Genomic DNA, 21,155 nt, shown 5'->3' with positions numbered 1-21,155 from the left:
TAGGAATAATATAATACAAAAAATAAATAATAAAAATAGAAAAAAGAACTACATCTTATCATTTAAAATATTAATAGATACCGGTAGAAATGACTTTTTAAAACGGTTGCTCTTACATAGTGGGACTCTATAACGATGTAACTACAAAAGAGTCAAGTTTTAAATAGGAAAAATATCGAAACTCTTTGATTATTTTTTGTGGGATGCTAATGGTCTAATCAGATTCAATGAATTATGCTAAGCTATGCTAAAAGTGGTACCACCAGACCTGGAGATCAGCTGAATGGATTCCAAAAAATCAAATGTTTAACTTTAGGGGAGCTGGAAAATGAGAATATTTTCAGTGTCCCTTTAAGGTGCAAACATTTATTTTTTTTAACCACCCCAGTGACCAGTGTTGGGGGTAACGCATTACAAGTAACATGCATTACGTAATAATATAAATTTTGAAGCAACAAGTAAAGTAACGCATTACTTTATAAATGTACACATTAAACTTTTAGTTACTTTTATTTTTTTTTGAAGTAATGCAAGTTATTTTGTTTTAAATTAATTCAATTTAAAAATAAAATAATGTACTGCATTAAACTGAACATATTAACGTAGAATTACGCACTCTCTGCGCCTGAGTGGGAACAGTTTGAGTCAGAAACGGAGATGGCAGGCCAGAGCTTGACATTTTTGCGATCATAAAAACACCTGCAAGTCCTGAAAGAGATTAAGCCTCAGACAAGTAAGAAAAAGTAACGCAATAGTAACTTAAAAGTAACATAACATTACTTTCCATAAGAAGTAACTATGTAACGCAATTAGTTACTTTTTTGGGGAGTAACTTAATATTGTAATGCATTACTAAAAGTAACTTTCCCCAACACTTCCAGTGACAGCTATAGGGACAATTTTGACGATTTTTTCTGACAGTGTGCGGTGCAGAGCCGCAAAAAAACAATGTTTTTTTCAAAAATCAAAAAGATTTATTTTGCATTATTTTATTTTATAATTTTTCAACACAGCAACACAGCACATACAAAATAGATCATCATTTTCCAAGAATTTTATTAACGTGGCTGCTATAAAGTTCTTTAAAAATCAAAATCTATGGCACTATGCAGCATGCTACCATATGCATGTATTCACATAGTACTCCAATAATATCATAGTACTACCACAGTACACTACATGTCCAAAACGCTATGGTAATGCTATGGTATATGTCCAACTGTACTACCACAGTAATATTAATAGCTGATTATAATGTTATTTTGTGCAGGTCCTGGATCTCATGTGTTCTGTCTTCTGTAGCAGAGGAATGGTCACAGATTTTGGGGGGACTTTGACCCGTTCATGTCAAATCTACACTGGCCACCTGTTGATCTACAGCTAATAGATTATGGTGCTCTCTCTATCTTGTGGACTCAAATTGTTTTTATCCTTTTAAACTTTGCTTCCTGTGACCTCTTGCGTGTGGAATTTAAGGACTCTTAAATTGAAACGCTCTCCTTTCCCTGCTAAGCAGGTGGTGCTGGAGGCTGCTTCCCTTTGGAAGCCTATGGGATGAGAGGTGTTACGTTGAAACCCTTCCCCTTACTGTTTACACGCACTTTGCTTTGGTTCCTGGTGGTACGTTTGGCATTGGCGTGGTGGCGCTAAACCCCTCCTGTGCATTGTTTAGAAATGTGATGAAAAGTAAGTCTTGGAATTAAAACATTTTATTTTGTAATGTACAGGAACAGCGTTTCAAAATAAATTTCTCAGAGGAATATGGAAAATATATGAGAAGTTTTGGGTCTCTTTCTGTTGACTGAAAAAACACCACAGGGAATTCTGGGTAAAGTGGTCATATGAATGTTTTGCATGAATTGTGTAAATCTCTGGTGAACAGATACACTCACCTAAAGGATTATTAGGAACACCATACTAATACTGTGTTTGACCCCCTTTCCCGTTCCACCACATCCCAAAGATGCTCTATTGGGTTGAGATCTGGTGACTGTGGGGGCCATTTTAGTACAGTGAACTCATTGTCATGTTCAAGAAACCAATATTAAATGATTTGAGCTTTGTTACATGGTGCATTATCCTGCTAGAAGTAGCCGTCAAAGGATGGGTACATGGTGGTCATAAAGGGATGGACATGGTCAGAAACAATGCTCAGGTAGGCGTGGCATTTAAACGATGCCCAATTGGCACTAAGGGGCCTAAAGTGTGCCAAGAAAACATCCCCCACACCATTACACCATTGCATTTATGACAAATTGAACAGGTGTTCCTAATAATCCTTTAGGTGAGTGTATACTCCAGAAAGGTTTCAAACTTAAAAGTAAGGTTAATCTGGGTATTTTTGGTAAATCTTTGTGGACCCATAGTGGTCATGCATTGTAGGGCTTTGTCTTGCAAGGGAAAATACAGTCAGAAGAGGGCACTATAGAGTACTCAAAAATTCAAAGTAGGGCGATTTTCTTCAAAACATTCACCAAAAATAAAAACCAGTAGTGGTGTAAAATGGTTTCTCTTCTCTAACTTGTCTTGATCGGCGAATGTGTATTAGTTGCTTAAAAGTAGATTTTATATTATAAGTGTGGACCCACTGTAAAATTAATCTCGGGTATAAAGAAAATGGTAGGAAAAATGAAGGACAGAAGATTTCTGCATCTCATACAGTCACATGTGCAGCTCAGAAATGTCACTGTTGTACAATCAAAGAGGAAACCAGCAAGTGAAGTACTGGCTGCGCCACAGAGATATCCAGAGGTCTTTTGTGTTTTCAGAAATAAGGAAATGAAACGTAGATGTCTTTTACGATTACAAAGGTTTTTCTTAACTTCTTAACTACATAATCCAGCAAAACATGCTTCAAAAAGTTATTTATGAAGCAGAAATTGATACGAAAAAGAAATATTTGCTTATTTTATTCACACATACAGTACAAACTATTCTACACCCTACTAGAATCAGATGTAGGCTACTCTTTATTATTAATTTAATTTTTACTGTTGCCATTTTTGTTGTTTGCAGAATTGCTTTATTGCATAGTAGCCTATCTAAAATACAATTGTGCTAAATTGCACTAAAAGCTTGTAAACATTTCTTAGTGCTATATAGTGAAGAACCATCCGGGGGTGATTTAGCACCACTGGTTCTATATAGCACAATATGGTTCTACGCAGGTGCTACATAGATGCTATGGCACTTAAAATGGTTCCCCTATGATTACAAGCCAGTGAACCACTTTTAGTGCTATTTAGCACCATTTGTTTTTAGAGTATACTGTAAATTTTATGAATTTCATTTCCACACGTATGAGAAATGGTGCTCTTGTGTATCTTTTACGTTAGACTTGAATTGTAAACCCCATTTCCTTAGGCTATCATATCTGCCTTTATGTGCCTGTATGACCCATTCTGGGTTTAAAATGTTTTTAACGCATTCATCCCCAGGGGCATTCGTTCAGCATATGGGGGAGGATTCCTTGTGTTTTGGGCACATCCTTAAAACTCCAGATGGACTTTGGTCTCATCTGTGCACGTGGAGATCTGGGAGACACATTGTAAATGACATCCATGGTGCATTTAGCATCTGTCTGTTTAACATCAAAGTGTGCCGTGCATTTTGTTTATAACTTCCTGAACTTACAGATTCAGTTTTCATTTAAGCCTATATAGGATAATAAAATCTTTCTGTCTCATTGAGTATAGGAGCATATAAATATCTTTAAATATCTGAAATCATAAAAAAAAAACAGTTTTACACTTGTTTTCTTTCTCATATTCTGATTTAATCTCATTAAAATCGACTGGTTTCAAATTTATAAATGCCATTTTCAATCATGTCATGTGTGCATCCTGTTGGATTTTTAAATAAGATTACAGACAATCTACAAATCCCCTATGCATATACTGTGTTTTTTAATTTATAACTTAAAATAGTTTACTTAATAATACCATTTATATGCATATTATCTGTCAGCAGCGCATTTACATTAGATGAACATTGTTGTGGATTTTACAAACAGATGCATCAGAAGAACTTTCTATTGATTTACCCTGATTGAATTGTTTGCGAAATAATCGACGTACCCTTTATTCTCAAGGGAGAGTGCTCGTGTCTTGCCTTATCCAGTGAGTGAGGGATTTCAGCACCCCGCCTCTCTGGACAGCTCCTAAACCAGCGCGCGCAGGATCCTGATGACAGAAGCATTGGTGCCCACGAGGAATGCGGTTGCTGCTGAGATAAACAGACATATTCAGATATTCCTTAAACTTGCATTTTCTGTTCTGTGAGGTCTAAAGATCAAATCCATGGCTGAAAGAAGACTTCTTCACCAGGATGACGACAATGGTTCCCTGCTCTCCAAACTTGGGACAGACAGCCCCAAACCCAGGGTGAAGTTTGGAGGCATGTTCTGTAACATCGAGGGAGCTTATGAAAATAAGACCCTGAATTTTGAGTCGTACAGCCCCGGAACTGCCAGAAGAAATCATAAGGGAAGAGTCGATGACCAGAAAGACAATTTCAGCGATACTTCGAGTCTGAGCAACTTCTCTAGCGCGAGTCAAACACAACCCAGCCCGTCCAGTGCTTCACCGGGTCAGACCATCGTATATCCAACTGGACACAACCGTGCGCAAAACGGGAAACGAGAGGTAATATAAACTGTATACATTATAATATTGCCAACCAGCTAAAGACAGACTTGATGAACGATGTGAGCAGAATCTTACAGTATGATGTGCGTTATCTATAACAAAATTCGTATCTGATGATGATAATAATTATATAAGACCCATTTGAATTCAGCTAGCCTACTACAATTAATTTTACTACTTTAAACAATTTATTTGTCAGTGAATAAAAAGGTGAATCACTTGATATGATTAATTATATCAACGGTAAGACTGGGTTTAAAGTTTTTAGTTTATTTTTACCTGTTTTGCAGCTGTATCAGGAATTAATATTGTTTACATCGTCTGGACGCATTTTACAACTAATCCATATAATTACAAGCAATTATGATTACTTTTTTTTTTTGACGTAAGCACCTTTACAAGAAGGTCTACAAAATCCTATTCTGCTGATATTTATTCACGAATTTCTAAAAGCTTTTCATCCACTAAGAAACATAAACAACTTAAAGTATATGGGGTAAGAGCAACTAATAAAGAGAAAATAAAAGTTAGACTGCATAAAGGTTAAACTATTTAACTATTTTTCTACCCATTTAAATTAAATAAATAACTTATCTTAACTGTTTCTTTAAAAAAACATATTTGCATTTGTTTTTAACCATACACGGATCTGAAGAAGATTAAGTAACATCAACATTATTTTTGTTGTTTCTTGTTGCAAAGCAGTTTTACCGAAAATAAATTTGAAAACAAACAGTACAGACAAGAAAAACAACATAGAAATTAAACAAAACAGGATAATTATTAATTGCATACATACATAGCCTACATACTGAGACAGATGTACATTAACTTTGCTAACTATAAAAAAATAATAATAAATATATAATAATATATTGATATCTAAAATAATTTGTATATTTAACTTTTCAGTCACTTGAACAACAAAAAGAACAATAAAAAAGAAAAGTATTGACTATTGATTGTTATTCACAAATAAACAGTTGGATGTCTTTATTTTTAAGAGCCTCTGGTTTAGCCCCTGTGTGTATGTGTTTAGGATGCTATGTGAATATTAAGCAGCAGATGGTGAGCGGACTGAGAGGGAGGGGGTTAACGGGGCTTTTGTCTGTTTTGACTACCAGAACCCGATACTGGTGAACTAAATTACACCCCCGATTATTGACACCCGTCCTAACACCACGCCCGCGCGCTGCGCCTTTATCCTGCGCGAGCACCGATCCGCGCATCTCTCGCGTGTTTTCCCATCACGGAAATCAAACCTCTTCTCAATCCGGCGTTATGTCTTTCCAAGGCAAGAAGAACATCCCTCGTTTAACGGTAAGCAATGTTAAAACCTGAGGCCATGGATGTATTTTGGGTGATGGTGGTTTTATTGCGCGTTCATGAGTGCGAGCCAGCTGTAAAAAGCAGCTGTAGCTTACTGAAAACGCCGGTAACGCGATACGGGGCTACACCGGTGCATTTAATGCACGTACACAACGCGTATAAATATAGGCTACATTTATATAGACCAATTCGGCTTGATGGGTTATGAGTGTTTAAATGCGTGCCATGGCGGTGGCATTAACTGGTAGGCTATTACCGGGTTTAGCCGTCCATTGTGTCTTTCATTCATGCGTTACGGTAATGTCGGGTCACCTCATTGGTCTGGTTTTATATAAACAGCGAAATTACATTTTTGATCCATGCGTTCGGAATCAATGTTGCTGGTCCGGTTGCGCACATTTGAGGTTAATGATCCACACGTTAAAATCTGGCCTAGACATCGGTCTGGTGGACCTGCCCATTACACGGAGGGCCCTGACAATGAGTCAGGGGCTCTGCCTGTGTGTCTCAGTGCCTAAGGGGCCTGTCCGGTTTTTAAGAAGCGATGATTCATCCATGTGCACTACAGGAGTGAGAAAACGCAGAGAAGTGCGCTGTAAACCAGCCAAATTGAATCCAATTCCCTTCCGCATGCACAATTTGACTGCTAGAGTTTCTGACTGAGCCTGACCCACATTCAGGCACAATGTAGTTTACAACCAGCAATGTTTTGAAAAGAAAACATTTGATTTTTTTTTGGTAAATAACCAAATTTGCCTATATATTTGTTAATGCAATGCACAGGTATAATGAATTAGTGACAATGTTATTGGGAATGCCCTATATGAAGTGCAGTTTGGTGATGCATACTGCATCCCAGACATCCCTGTCTGCCTCCTCTCTCCTCAAGCAACATTGTGGCCCAGAATCAGAAACACTTGTCATGATTTTGGCTGTGCCAGTGATGGGCGGCCAATGAAAGTGTCACATTGCATTAAAGTGAAGCTCTGTAGGCTGCACACCATACAGGCACTGTGACCCTAAATACACCCTTCAGCAGAGGTTTACAAATGTAGACTTTAACTGTGTAAGTTGAGGCAGTGCATCGTGCAAGATTTAGGGCAAGAAGTGTTTGGCACGTTTAAAAGTGTGAATGTGATTTTATGCCCGAGTGCCCTAACAAACCCAGCTGCCTACCATAGTTTCATGGCAGGGGTGAGCGTATGGGCATTGCTACAGCTAAACAGAGTCTCATAAAGCGCAGTGAAAAGTGTCATTACCATATTTTTCCCTGTTAATATATTCATTTATGCAAACCAAAAATCAGCCATGCTTGAATAATACAGTAAATAGAAAATAGTCTGTAACGGATGAATGGAGTACCCACTTATCTTTCTTTTATATTCTTCACCTCCGCCTGGTGTTTTTGTTTGTGGTCTTTGACTGATATAATCTCTGATTAGCTCATTAAAGAAAGCTGTATATTCTAGATGGTAGGATTTGCATGCATTAAGCTTTGTGCGTGTTGTAGTCTTACTGTGAAACTGCTGACCCAGATCTGAGAGAGCTTTTAGTTAAAGATATACTGTGCAGTGATTGCATTGAACTTTAAGGGGCTGTTTCCCAAACAGGGCTTATCCTAGACTAAAATGCATGTTTGAGCTTCCTTAATTAAAATACATTAAAAATATATCAGTGCCCTTGGTTTGTTTCAAGATTCACACCAGTATTGTTTTTTATAAGGTATGTTTGTAAAAACTACTTCTAATTTTTTATGATAATATATATATATATAAGGCTATATAATACTTTTAACTGTATTTATAAATGAATAGTTTACCCAAAACCTAATGTTCTGACATCACTTACACTTCATAAACCTGTATAATGATCTTTTGTTTTCATTTTTAGGTTGACTAACCCATTGAAGTGACATCATACTTTTAAAATCTTAACCAACATACTGCACTACATATATTGTATGTCAGTCAACAATTATATGCTGTTTTTTCTTCTGTCCTCAGGGTGATAAGCTCATCATTAAAGGTGGAAAAATCGTAAATGACGACCAGTCGTTTTATGCTGATATTTACATTGAAGATGGGATTATTAAGTAAGTTCGGGGGGAGCATGCATGTAATCCTACCAATCAGCACAAAGAGGTGTCTTTATATAGCCGTCCCTCACCTCTTTCCCATGACAGTGTTTAAGTGCATAAATTGGGTCCCCTTTGCTTCTATCAACCTAGAAGACGTGATAAAAATTAACCCAGTAACAGTTTTGGTAAACTATTCTCTGCAAGCATGTGAAAAAATAGGTCATTGAAATCTGGCTCCCCTTGTGATGTCAGAAGGGGATAATACCGCCCCTTAATCTGCACTATCCAACCACGGCACTGCCATTTAGTGCAAAGATCAACTCATTTGCATTTTAAAGGAAACACATAAAAAAGGCACATTTTTGCTCACACCTACAAAGTGGCAATTTTAACATACTATAATAAATTATCTATATGGTATTTTGAACTAGAACTTTACATGTGGGGACACCAAAGTTTTATTTGACATCTTAAAAAAGTCTTGTGAAATGTCCCCTTTAATGCAAAATTATATGGGGAAATTATAAATTAGGATTTGTAATGTTCTGCTTTATAGTTATATTCTCACTTCCTATTGTATTTCCGATCGAGATGTTTGATGATTGTTTTTTTTTTATTCTTCTGGATTGCAGGCAGATTGGGGAGAATCTCATTGTACCTGAGGGTGTAAAGACTGTGGATGCATACGGGCACATTGTGATCCCCGGGGGTATCGATGTGAACACCTGTCTGCAGGCTTCTCACCTGGGCATGAGCCCGGCAGATGATTTCTATCATGGCACCCGTGCTGCTCTGGCTGGAGGAACCACTATGATCAGTATGTCATTACATCTTACACCATACAGGGGAAAATAATCGGTTATTTGAGGTCATTAGCTTATGAGGGGGAAACATCAGAAAAAAGTGTATGTGCTGTACAGTATTAAAGCTTCAGGGCTTGTCCAGTCTCATAACATCAGTTGAATTGAGGACACAGCGCTGTCACAAACTGTTCTCTACTGTACGCTTTTATTCGGTCATTCAAGGGACAAGAATGTCTCCCTTTGCGTTCATTTGCATTTTATTAAGTGTTTACATGAACTTACAAATGGCTGACCTGTATTTCCTGTAGCTTCGTTTAAATGCTTGTAGTTGTAGTTGATGTAGTTGACTATGCATCTCCTATTTTTAAAGTACACACTTGAGCGTTAACCAATAATCTTTAGCCTATTTGGGTAGTTTTTAGCAGGAAAGAAAATAGAAATAGAAAGTGTTTGTATGGTTTTTAGTGTTAGCAGTTTGACATAAGGACGTTTCTTTCCTTCATTTAGTTGACCATGTCGTGCCTGAACCGGGATCTAGTTTAATGTCGGCTTATGATCATTGGAGGGATACAGCGGACAAGCGGTCGTGCTGTGACTACTCTCTGCACATTGATATCACACGCTGGCATGATGGTCTGTTTGAGGAACTGGAGACTCTGGTCAAAGATAAAGGTGATGTGAGATTTCAGGTGTGACTTTGACAATTTTCTGGTATATTGCATTATTGAGCTTTTTATTTTTTTATTTTAAATATTAAGTTAACCCACTGGCCATCTGTTATTCTATATGACTATGTTAACAGAAAATTTAACTTGTATACCCATTTAGGTCTAGCATTTTTGTTTTGGGATGTAACATTATCTTATTCTGTGTCTTGGTTTAGGCGTAAACTCCTTCCTTATCTTCATGGCTTATAAGGACCAATATCAGAGCTCTGATACACAGGTACGTTTGCCAAGTGTCACACATTTATTCATTTTAGCCAGCGTTTACATGACGCTTCAACGTTTTCCTATGCTTAAGTTTGGGTACATCAAGGACTGTGTGTGCTAAACTCAAAGTTTGTTCATTTTTAATTCTCCTTTTCTTCCTGTTATCTGATTAATCCTTACAAAACAAAGCTTAATTATGCTGGAGTATATATATTGTCTAATATGCTCCATATAACTCAGTGTACAAGCCAGAAATTAAGAAATTAAGCCGAAATTATGCCTACTAAAGGGTTAACTGTGCCACATGGTGATCAATAGTAAAAATTACAAATTTTACATCTTAGCAAAGGGAAAACCTACCAACAATCAAGAATGCATGAATATATGGTGTCATGGCTTTGTAATAAAAAAATGTCGTTATAATGGAAGTCAATGGGGCAAAAACAGCCACAAACAATAAATGAGGGAGAAGAAAAATCTGATTCTGCACAAAAACTAAAAATGCATCAAAGCAAATGTTTTTACTAATCTTTGACATGCCCAAGACTGTGAAAAAGGTAAAAAAAAATCCAGTCTACAATCACTTTTTATATTGAAAACTGAAAAGCAGTCATTTTGTGTGTTTTTTTCCAAATCCGTGACATCACTTATGAACTTGCCAATTAAAGAGTTAAAATCAAGGAATGTTTGTAAACATTTGGTAGTTTTGATCAGTACTGAGGTTGATTTAAAAGATAAATTAAATAAATAAAAAATATTCATCTGATACATTTTTACAGCCATTTAATTTATGGGACTCCAAAGGGTAGTAAATTTGCCCACTGTGTATTGTTGGGGTTTTGAAACATTTCAAAGCATTTTCCCAAAATATATGTCAAATATAAGATTTGTCTACAAAATCATTCCAATTGCTGAAACACAGAGAAAGTTGTGGCCAAATTAAAAAAACACCATAGTGGATGAAAACGTCCCCAACAACCCATAATAGTTAACTGATCTGTTTTTTGACACAATCAACAACACATCACTTTAAAGGCGGGGTGCATGATCTCTGAAAGCCAATGTTGACATTTAAAATCACCTAAACAAGCATGCCCCCATCCCAATAGAATCTGGACCTTCTTTTGATAGACCCGCCCCACACATACACAACCCAGGCAACGATGTCGGTTAGTAGATACACCCCTTATTGCTGATTGGCTACAAGTGTGTTTTGGTAGCCTTTTCCATAGTGTTTTTCAAAAATCATGCACCCCGCCTTTAATAAGCTAAGTTATAACTTTGCCCATGAGCAAATGGTGAGACTTGTTTTCTTAAACTGTATCTAGATCTATGAGATGTTTGGTGCTATGAGAGATCTGGGGGCCATCGCACAAGTTCATGCTGAAAACGGTGACATCATTGAAGAGGTAACTGTGATTTTGCTCAAGAAAATTCTCAGTGTTGTAGTTTAATGCATTTACATTAGACCGGCATTATGTTAGCAATGCATCAGTGTATGACCGTCATCTTTCCTATGCCTATACTTTATAGGAGCAGAAGAATGTTTTGGATCTGGGAATCACTGGACCGGAAGGACATGTACTAAGTCATTCAGAGGAGGTTAGTCTTTATGTTCTTAGTCAATATATACAGTGAGTGACCCTAAAAAGTATTTGGACACTTAAAATACACTTAAAATGTGTATATTTGCATCAACATCTGTGTGTATGCGTGCTGGGAAACTTGAGAATATATTTATCTATCATCCAAAAAGATTTAGTATCGTTTGTGTGTTGCGTGAGTTGTCCATATCCTTTAAAGTGAATCTGGTCTGTATTAATAATCATAATGTTCTTCTCCAGATTGAGACTGAAGCTGTGTATCGAGCTATCACCATTGCTAAACAGGCCAACTGTCCGCTCTACATCACCAAAGTCATGAGTAAATCAGCTGCTGATGTCATCGCCAAGGCCAGGAAAAAGGGTACAAAAGTTACAGAAACTGATAGGAAAGAAAGGAGAAGAGGAAACACTAATTTCATCATTTTTTTCTTTGATTAATTTTAATGTCAGGTATGGTCATCTATGGGGAGCCCATTGCCGCCAGCCTCGGCACAGACGGATCACACTATTGGAGTAAAGACTGGGCCAAAGCAGCTGCATTTGTGATGTCTCCGCCCCTTAATCCTGACCCGAGCACTCCAGATTACCTCAATTCACTCTTAGCCTGGTAAGCAACAAATATGATACTAGTTAAGACTGAATATTTATTTATTTAACCTCTTATGGAATGGCTGAAATTCCACAAGGGGCGTATTTGTTCCTCAGACGTTGCACAATAAACGTGACATCCGAATATATTCATTATAAATCGTTTTTAGTTTTTAGTTTATATTATATATTTAAGTACATTAAACATCTACTTTTTTACTTTTACTTAAGTAAAAAGTACTTGAGTGCACAATTTTAATGTAATTTTTACGTAATTAGGTATTTTATGTAATTGGGTATTAAATTAATTTTAATATGAATGCATTGAGAATGAATTGGCTGTGAGAATTTTCATTCCTAAATAGCGGCCGCGCTACTGAAGCGCCATCTAGTGGCTGTTTCCAAAAACGAATCAGAGTTTCCCCTCTTGTTCTTCTATACTCTTTGCTACAGAGCTTTGACGACTCTGTCACAACAAAACCCTCCCGTTTTATAGCAACTTCCCATTGCCTCCTCATGCCTGTATCACTGGGATACCTTCAAGTGTGAAGAAAAAACAGCGAGAGATCATGAGAGAGAGTACCAGTTCCTGCTGAACATTGACATAATATTATAAATAACGTAAAATAACCAAAATGATTGTTCAATCTTACTTGTGAAATGTAATCTCATGTGATCTGGAATCAATACTGCGCCGGTTATTGCAACCGTAAGCTGCACAAAATACGGCCATAGTTGCTTTCTTTCCGTTAACTCCAGTTAACTCTGGTGCTAGCGTACAGTGAGGAGACCCATCCAATATGGCGCCGACGCTTGATGCGTTCCAGCACGTCATGAGGTGTCTACGTATATAATGTCTATGGTGTGCTGTGTACTGCACAGTGTTCCTTATCAGGTTAAAGGGTTTATGGGATCATTTATGTCTCTGGCACTACTGGGTGGTGTTGGTAAAAACATTGATTAGTTTGTATTCACTTTTATGTTTATAATCAATATAACAGAATTTTGCTTCAAAGTTGCTTGAAACTTTATGGCAAAACAATAAATTTCTCTGGGCAAAATATATGTTAAATACATTTTGTAGAAAGTAATGCTCAATTGAATATATTTTTGAATTTGGAAATATTTTAGTTTTAACCTTCATATATCAACATATACTTCAAAATGTATTTCAAGGGCGAGCAAATACATTTCTATTTTTACATCCCATATGGCAAAAACTGTTTTATTTACAAACAATATTTTAAATATATGCTAAACACAAGTAAATTTTATAAAGTATATTTTTGAAGTTGAAACTATATTTAATTTGAATTTTTTTAAACGGTTGTTTTTCTTCCAATGCGACCTGAATTTCCTTGGATTGAAATATATGGAGTGCTAAATTTATTTTTTAATGTTTTAAAATGTTTTTATTTTTAAATATATTTCAAATATATAAAAAATGGCCAATAAATATATGGGTGATAAATGTAAACATATTCCAAAATATATTTCTGCAAATATATTTTTGGCCATTTTTTGTATATTTTGAAATTATATTTAAAAATATATATTGTTATATATTTAATATTTTAATATATATTTTGCCTATAAACTGTATGTTTTTCTTGCATAATATATTTTATTAAAACATTTTCATATCTGCAAAATAAGCACTTTTCAGACAAACTTTTAAAACTGAGTTCTGTATTGATTCATAAAAATATTTTTATATAAATTCATAAATGTTATTTTTAAAGATGCTTTTAAAAATGTATATTAATATTTCTTATTAATATGTCTTATAAATATTTATAAAGGACTATATCAAGTATAAGTATATCAAGAGCTTTGAAGTCATCTTGAGATTGACAATGTTTAGCATTATGTGACCACAAGACAAGTCATCAGGGTCAATTTTTTTGAAATTAAGATTTATACATAATCTGAAATCTGTATTAAATATGCTTTCCATTGATGTATGGTTTGTTGGAATAGGATCATATTTGGCCGATATACAACGGAAATCTGGAATCTGAGGGTGGAAAAGTTGTCCAATTGAAGTCCTTAGCAACACATAGTATTAATGATAAATAAATTTTTATATATTTATTGTAGGATTTGCTAAATATCTTCATGGAACATGATCTTTTTGACCCTTACGATGTATTGTTGGCTATTGCTACAAATATACCTGTGCTGTGCCTGTGCTACTTATGCACTGCAAAAAAATGATTTAAAAAAAAAACCTTCTTAGTATTTTTGTCTTGTTTTCGGTAAAAATATCTAAAAATCTTAAAATGAGCAAAACGACCGAAGAAAATTTTTTTATGCACAAAATCACTTAAATTTGATATGTTTGGTCTAAAAACTAGACTTATTTTCTTGGGTCGTTTTGCTTATCAAGAAAAAGCATCTTAATTTTTAGATATTTTTACTGAAAACAAGACAAAAATACTAAGAATTTTTTTCTTGAAAATCATTTTTTGCAGTGTGGACTTGTTTTGTGGTCCAGGGTCACACATATCACCTGCAAAATCTTTACATATAAATTGTTAGCATTCATTATATCTTCCAGCTACTGACTAAAGATTTTACCTAAATAAACATGATGTGTTTCAGTGGTGATCTTCAGGTTACCGCCAGCGCCAACTGCACCTTCACTACCGCCCAGAAAGCCATTGGGAAGGACGATTTCACCCTTATCCCAGAGGGAACCAATGGTATAGAGGAGCGTATGAGCATCATATGGGACAAATCTGTGGTATGTGTCCCTCACATCAGTCCACAGAACTTCATCTTACACTTACAGACTGACCAACATGGTTTTTGCTTCACAGGCGACGGGTAAAATGGATGAGAATGACTTTGTTGCGGTAACCAGCACAAACGCTGCAAAAATCTTCAACGTGTATCCTCGCAAGGGCCGAATCGCTGTTGGGTCCGATGCCGATCTTGTTATCTGGAACACCAAGGAGACTAAACTAATCTCTGCTAAATCTCATCATCTGGTATTTTAGTATTTTAGATATTGCTTCGTGCACCTCAATGGTAGAGGATTGCAAAGATCATGGGTTTGATTGCTATATTTATTCTGCTTCTTCAGACAGTGGAGGTGAATATCTTTGAGGGAATGGAGTGCCGTGGCTTCCCTGTCGTGGTCATCAGTCAAGGCAGGATTGTTTTAGAAGATGAAAAACTGAATGTGATTGAGGGCTCAGGGCGCTTCATCCCCAGGAAAGCTTTTCCAGACTACGTCTACAAGAGAATTAAAGCCCGAGGCAGGGTAAGAAATACTGCAACCCAATATTCATGGCTCATAATTATGCATGCTGACTCCCATATGGCAATAAAATATATTTTTAAATATAATTTTACATTTATTTCAAGATATAAAACAAATGGCCAAAAAATATATAGGCTGAAATATATTTTGAAAAATGTATCTTCACCAATATATTTTAATAATATTTTTTTTAATATTTTAAAGCATTTATATTCATGTCACATTGGAAGAAAACCTTTGTATGTTACAATAACAGGTTTGAAAAGGTGCAAATTAAATATATTTTCAACTGCAAAAATGTACTTAATGTAATTTTTTTATGGCCAAAATATAAAAGTTTGCAGAAAATGTTTAAAGTATAAAATATAAAAATATATTTTTTGCTGTATGGGTTGTAAAATTAGAAATGTATTTGAATATATAAATATATAATGTATGAAGGTACTTTTAAAAATAAATCAATTTTAAAAATATCTACAAAATGTATTTAGCATATATTTAAAACATTTTTAGATAGAGAATTTAATTTTTTTGCCATATGGGCTTAAAAAAACCACACAGCCCTGTTATATAAATGTGTTATGAATGCAATTTCCAATCAAATTACTGTAACTATAAATGTAAAATAAAAATGCTTTACTCCGCCTTAAATGTTCAAAAAGACTAAATATTTGTCCTCTCAGGGTCTTAATCTAATAATTTGTTTTTCAGATGGCGGATGCTCGTGGGGTTCCCAGAGGAAACTATGATGGGCCGGTCCATGATGTCATCAGTATGAGCAAATCTGTATTGTCCACGCCGACCACTAGGGGTCCCATGTGTCCAGGAAAGACTCCACTTGGACCCGGCAGAAACTTGCACCAGTCTGGATTCACCCTATCTGGTAAGCATTTATGTTTGTTTGGTTTGTTTTTTCCCCCGGTTTGCAAAAGTTGGCAACAGGGTTTATTTATTTTCTTTAATTTCTTTTATTTTTGGCTCCTATGCATGAATTATTGCAAATAATGCCATCTTATATATTCACACTACTTAAATTTTTGCATATTTCATATATGCAAAAACTCATCAATAATTAATTGCCGTATACTGTAGTTAATTATTGCATATTTACAACAAATCACATGTTTCATGTTGTAATGTCATACTGTCATTTCTACACTGCAAAAAATATTTTTAAGAAAAAGAAATCTTAGTATTTTTGTCCTGTCTTCAGTCAAAAGATCCAAAAAACTCTTAAATTAAGATGCCCCTTCCTGACGAGCAAAACAACCCAAGAAAACAAGTCATTTTTGGTCTGAAAACTAAGCAAATTTAAGTGATTTTGTGCATAAAACAAATTTTTCTTGAATATTTCTTGAATTTAGTGTTTAGGAAAAATTTTCAAGAAAAATGTGCTTACCCCATTGGCAGATATTTTGCTTGTTTTATGCACAAAATCACTTAAATTTGATATTTTTGTTCTAAAAACTAGACTTATTTTATTAATTTAATTGTTTAAAATTTATTTATTTATTTTAAAGTTTAAGAACTTTAAGAACTTTAAAAAATATATTTTTAAATACCTATAAAGAAAACAAATGTAAAATACCGCTTGTTGTTTCTGTAGCAGGACACTGAGAAAATAAGTCTACTTTTCAGACAAAAAATATACAATTTAAGTGAATTTGTGCTGAAAACAAGCAAAAATATTTGCCAAAGGGGAGAAAAAAAATCTTGAAATAAGTTTACTTTTTTCTTAAACACTTGAAAAAAATTTCACCCAGATATGTTTGCTTGTTTTGGGCACAGTTTCACTTAAATTGTATATTTTTTGTCTAAAAACTAAACTTAATTCAAGAAAATTTAAGAAAAGTTTTCTTACCCCACACTGCAAAAAATGATTTAAAAAAAAAAATCATAGTATTTTGTCTGTTTTCAGTAAAAATATCTAAAAATTCTTAAATGAAGATGCTTTTTCTTGATGAGCAAAACGACCCAAGAAAATGAGTCTAGTTTTTTGACCAAAAATAACAAATTTATGTGATTTTGGGCATAAAACACCATTGGCAGATTTGTTTTGCTTGTTTTATGCACAAAATCACTTAAATTTGATATATATATATATATATATATATATATATATATATATATTTTTTTTTTTTTTTTTTTGGTCTAAAACTAGACTTATTTTCTTAGGTCATTTTGCTTATCAAGAAAAAGCATCTTAATTTAAGAATTTTTTGATATTTTTACTAAAAACAAGAATTTTTTTTCTTGAAAATCATTTGTTGCAGTGTATGAAGAAAACAAATATAAAATACCGGCTGTTGTTTCTGTTGCAGGACACTGAGAAAATAAGTCAAATTTTTAGACCAAAAATATACATTTTGCGTTAATTTGTCCTTAAAACAAGCAAAATACCTGCCAATGGGGTGAGAAAAAAATCTTGAAATAAATGTACTTTTTTCTTAAACACTTAATTCAAGAAAAATTTTCTCACCTCATTGGCAGATATTTTTGCTTGTTTTAAGCACAATTTCACTTAAATTTTATCTTTTTTGTATAAAAACTAAACTTAATTCAAGAATTTTTTTCTTACCCCATTGGTAGATTTTTCATTTTTTATAAAAAAAATTACTTTTTAAATCTTGATTTAAGAATTTTTAGATAATATTTTTGTCTTGTTTTCAGTCAAATAAGTAATGTCATTTTTTTGCAGTGGACTGGTAGAGCATTGTGTTAGCAAAAGGTTGTGTGTTTGTTTCCCAGGGAATGCACATACGGATAAAATACTAAATATCATTATAGTGAATTTGAATTTAGATCCAATGCAATTGCAGTCAGGAGTGTACAAAACAAAACACTAAGCTTAACCTCTGTCTTTCTTCTCATTTGTCCAAGGCACTCAGTCGGACGATCACATTCCCAGGCGTACAGCGCAGAGGATTGTAGCTCCCCCTGGAGGCCGTTCAAATATCACATCCCTCTCCTGAGTCGCGTTTGCGCCAAGCAGAAGTTCGGATTCCCCGCCTTCCGATTTTATATCACCTATCATGCAAATATTTATCTCAATAAGTTCATACACTCATCATGACCTCTGGCTATGCAGCAACTATAGCTTTCCATGAAATCATAATCTCTGTTATCTGATCAGACTCACTCATAATGTAGCATGCATGCTCCTTTGATCAGATTCACTCAGACTTCTCTCTGCTTTAGCGTAGCATCGATGGCGTAAAGACGGTTAGTGACTGTTAGTGTTTGTGAACTGAATGCATCTCATGCACTGCCATGAACCCGTGTTTTCATCTTCCAGTAGCATCAGAATAAACGTTAAGGTAAAAGGATTCATTTCTGTGCCACTAGCAGCATCTGCACTTTTATTTCGACTGGATATAGCAACGTTCACTACTTTGGCGCGCTGCAATATGTCAAATAGTCGGCCATATTGGGAAGGGCAAACTGCCCTATAAAGTTTATCTGGATAAATGACACAATAACATTTACATTTCTTAAGCGAGGTCTGTGGATTATGATTGACAGCAGACGACTCCGGGCCAGAACTCTGGAACTGCTGACGGTGCAGATTCGTCCCAGAGTCGTCTGCTGTATTTTGTGGAGTACAAAAACGTTTCCAGTTACTACTTCATTGTCAGAAAATGAATTAGTGTCAGCTTTGAAATTAGTTATTGTGCTATCCAGAAAAATGCAGATCCCCATTTGCCCTCCGAAATATAACATCGACTTGCTACGTCAATAGGCTCAACCTATATACTTGTGGTTGTGCATTATTCTTTGCTGTCTCCAGTGGTGCAGAAATGACACGCGTCACTTATAAGGATCTGTGTGATCTGTTAATGTGCTTTAAAGGAAAATCAAGAACTACCTACCGATGGTCTTAGTCCTAGGGTATTAAAAAAGAAACCATTATTGATAGCTCTGTCTATGTATCTCGTCAAAAAATATTTGCTGCCTTAACCATTTTTGTTGAATCAATTTGGATATACAAGTCATTTCAACTTACTATTATTTATCTTGACTAGAGATGAGTTGTTATAACTGCAGGTGAGTTGTTATAACTTATAAAATATAGTTGAGAAAAGTCAACTTAATTTTATAAGTTGTGACAACTCATCTCTGTTAACATGACATTTAAATCTGAGTTGATTTAACAAAAAATTTTAAGGCAGCAAAGTATTTTTTACATTGTACGAATAGATCAAAAACTGTATTGTAGATGAACGCTTATAACAGCATTTATGATTATGATCATTGTGCTAATAATCATCATTACACAGATATAGCAATCAGCAATGCATTTGATGATTTTTATATGTTTCTAATAAAAACATTTGGTGCTCTCGATCTGTACACATGCCAGTGTATTACTGTGCAGACGTCAATTTTTGAAACCAGGCAAAACTTTTTCATTTTTTTTAGGTGTTTATATTTCTGTAATGCATTTCATTACAGATAGCCTTTTTGTAGTCTTAACCAGTGTTTGCTGGAATCCTACACGTTAGATGTAATTTTCGTGAGATGTGTCAAGGCCTGTCGAAGACAGTCAACTAAAGGAAACTCGATCTGTGGATTGTCTTTTGTACCTACTTGTGTTCATTTTATGTAAATATCAATTTTTCTTTTTTGTGCATGATTTGCATGTCCTCAATAAAAATATAACTAGTTAAAAGATTTTTGTCTTCGCTTCAGAGTTTTTATAGTTGCATTGTTTTAAATTATAATTTTAAACATAGTAGGGAATAGGGAAGTACTAAAAAAAATATGTAACATTTGTTTATCTTCAATATATCCAATTCACAAACACTTCAATCATTTCATAGGCATTGCACTCATGCAATTTCAGGTTTATTAGATTTATTTTATTTAAAAATTCTCCAATACTGACACTATGCATTGCATCATATAGGGAAGTCATTTCAAGTTTCATTACATTCAATAAATGCAGCAAGGCTTTCTTCACACAAGTTATGCTTAACAGAACAGTATGTAGGATTGTGGCCAAAACTGGTATTGCAATCACAAAACTTGTGGCAAAAACTGGTACTGCAGTCACAACTGGTGGCCAATACACAAAATGACAACATAAACATCAGTTGAGGGCTACAACTACACTTTTTAAATGACAATATCCTGACCAGACCACTGTTGTATTTGAAATGAAAATTATTTTTTAATGTCTAATGACATATCAGGGCCATTTTATGATTAATTGATAAAAATTTCTTACATACTGTTCCTTTAAGTAAAATGTTGCAGATAGTAATTTATTCGCCTATGTACATGTATCATTCATATTTGAAAATATTTGCTCGAGCGAGGAAGAACAAGTATCCTCTTTAAAAAAAACTAGTTATCCGAGATTGACCAAAACCCATTTTGAATAGTAAAATATGTGTGTATTAGATTCAGTGCTGAAAGTATGTTAAAAATGAACTTCAATTTTGACAAAAAAAATTTAAACAAATGAACTTCGATTTTGACAAAAAAAATAAAAAAATCTACTTCAATTTTGACAAAAAAAGATAAAAAAAATTTTTTTAATTTTGACAAAAAAAGATTAAAAATGAACTTCAATTTTGACAAAAAATATTTAAAAATGAACTTCAATTCTGACAAAAAGATTAAAAAATGAACTTAAATTTTGACAAAAAAGATTTAAAAATGAACTTCAATTTTGACAAAAAAGATAAAAAAAAATGAACTTCAATTTTGACAAAAAAGATTAACAAATGAACTTCAATTTTGACAAAAAAATGAACTTCAATTTTGACAAAAAAAATTTAAACAAATGAACTTCGATTTTGACAAAAAAGATAAAAAAAATCTACTTCAATTTTGACAAAAAAAGATAAAAAAATAATTTCAATTTCGACAAAAAAAGATTAAAAATGAACTTCAATTTTGACAA

At 34.4% G+C, this 21,155-nt stretch overlaps 2 protein-coding genes across 20 annotated transcripts in view; both read left to right on the top strand.

Annotated features, from left to right (window-relative positions):
* jakmip3 (Janus kinase and microtubule interacting protein 3) overlaps positions 1 to 1,771 on the top strand; it is a 61,739-nt gene extending 59,968 nt beyond the window's left edge. For 17 of the 18 annotated variants that reach the window (XM_073867163.1, XM_073867164.1, XM_073867168.1 and 14 more), the window contains one exon: positions 1,271 to 1,771. In XM_073867163.1, coding sequence (XP_073723264.1) covers positions 1,271 to 1,302 — 32 coding nt within the window. In that variant the 3' untranslated portion in view covers positions 1,303 to 1,771. The remainder of the gene's footprint in view (positions 1 to 1,270) is intronic. The other variant, XR_012369320.1, reaches the window with a different exon arrangement.
* A 1,979-nt stretch (positions 1,772 to 3,750) lies between these two features.
* dpysl4 (dihydropyrimidinase like 4) lies at positions 3,751 to 19,918 on the top strand. 2 transcript variants are annotated; one of them, XM_055175923.2, is made up of 14 exons: positions 3,751 to 4,643; positions 7,979 to 8,067; positions 8,685 to 8,869; positions 9,363 to 9,527; positions 9,739 to 9,800; positions 11,116 to 11,196; positions 11,321 to 11,389; positions 11,632 to 11,752; positions 11,842 to 11,998; positions 14,584 to 14,725; positions 14,802 to 14,972; positions 15,068 to 15,247; positions 15,959 to 16,130; positions 18,128 to 19,918. In XM_055175923.2, the coding sequence occupies exons 1-14, from the start codon at positions 4,299 to 4,301 to the stop codon at positions 18,217 to 18,219; spliced, it is 2,031 nt and encodes a 676-aa protein (XP_055031898.2). In that variant the 5' UTR covers positions 3,751 to 4,298; the 3' UTR covers positions 18,220 to 19,918. The 2 variants fall into 2 exon arrangements, with proteins under 2 accessions (XP_055031898.2, XP_055031899.2); XM_055175924.2 differs by lacking the exon at positions 3,751 to 4,643 and adding an exon at positions 5,696 to 5,966.
* Positions 19,919 to 21,155: the final 1,237 nt, after the last annotated feature.

Source organism: Misgurnus anguillicaudatus, chromosome 4 (genome assembly GCF_027580225.2).
Source record: "Misgurnus anguillicaudatus chromosome 4, ASM2758022v2, whole genome shotgun sequence".
NCBI lineage: Eukaryota > Metazoa > Chordata > Actinopteri > Cypriniformes > Cobitidae > Misgurnus > Misgurnus anguillicaudatus.
This window is presented reverse-complemented; position numbering and strand designations above follow the sequence as displayed.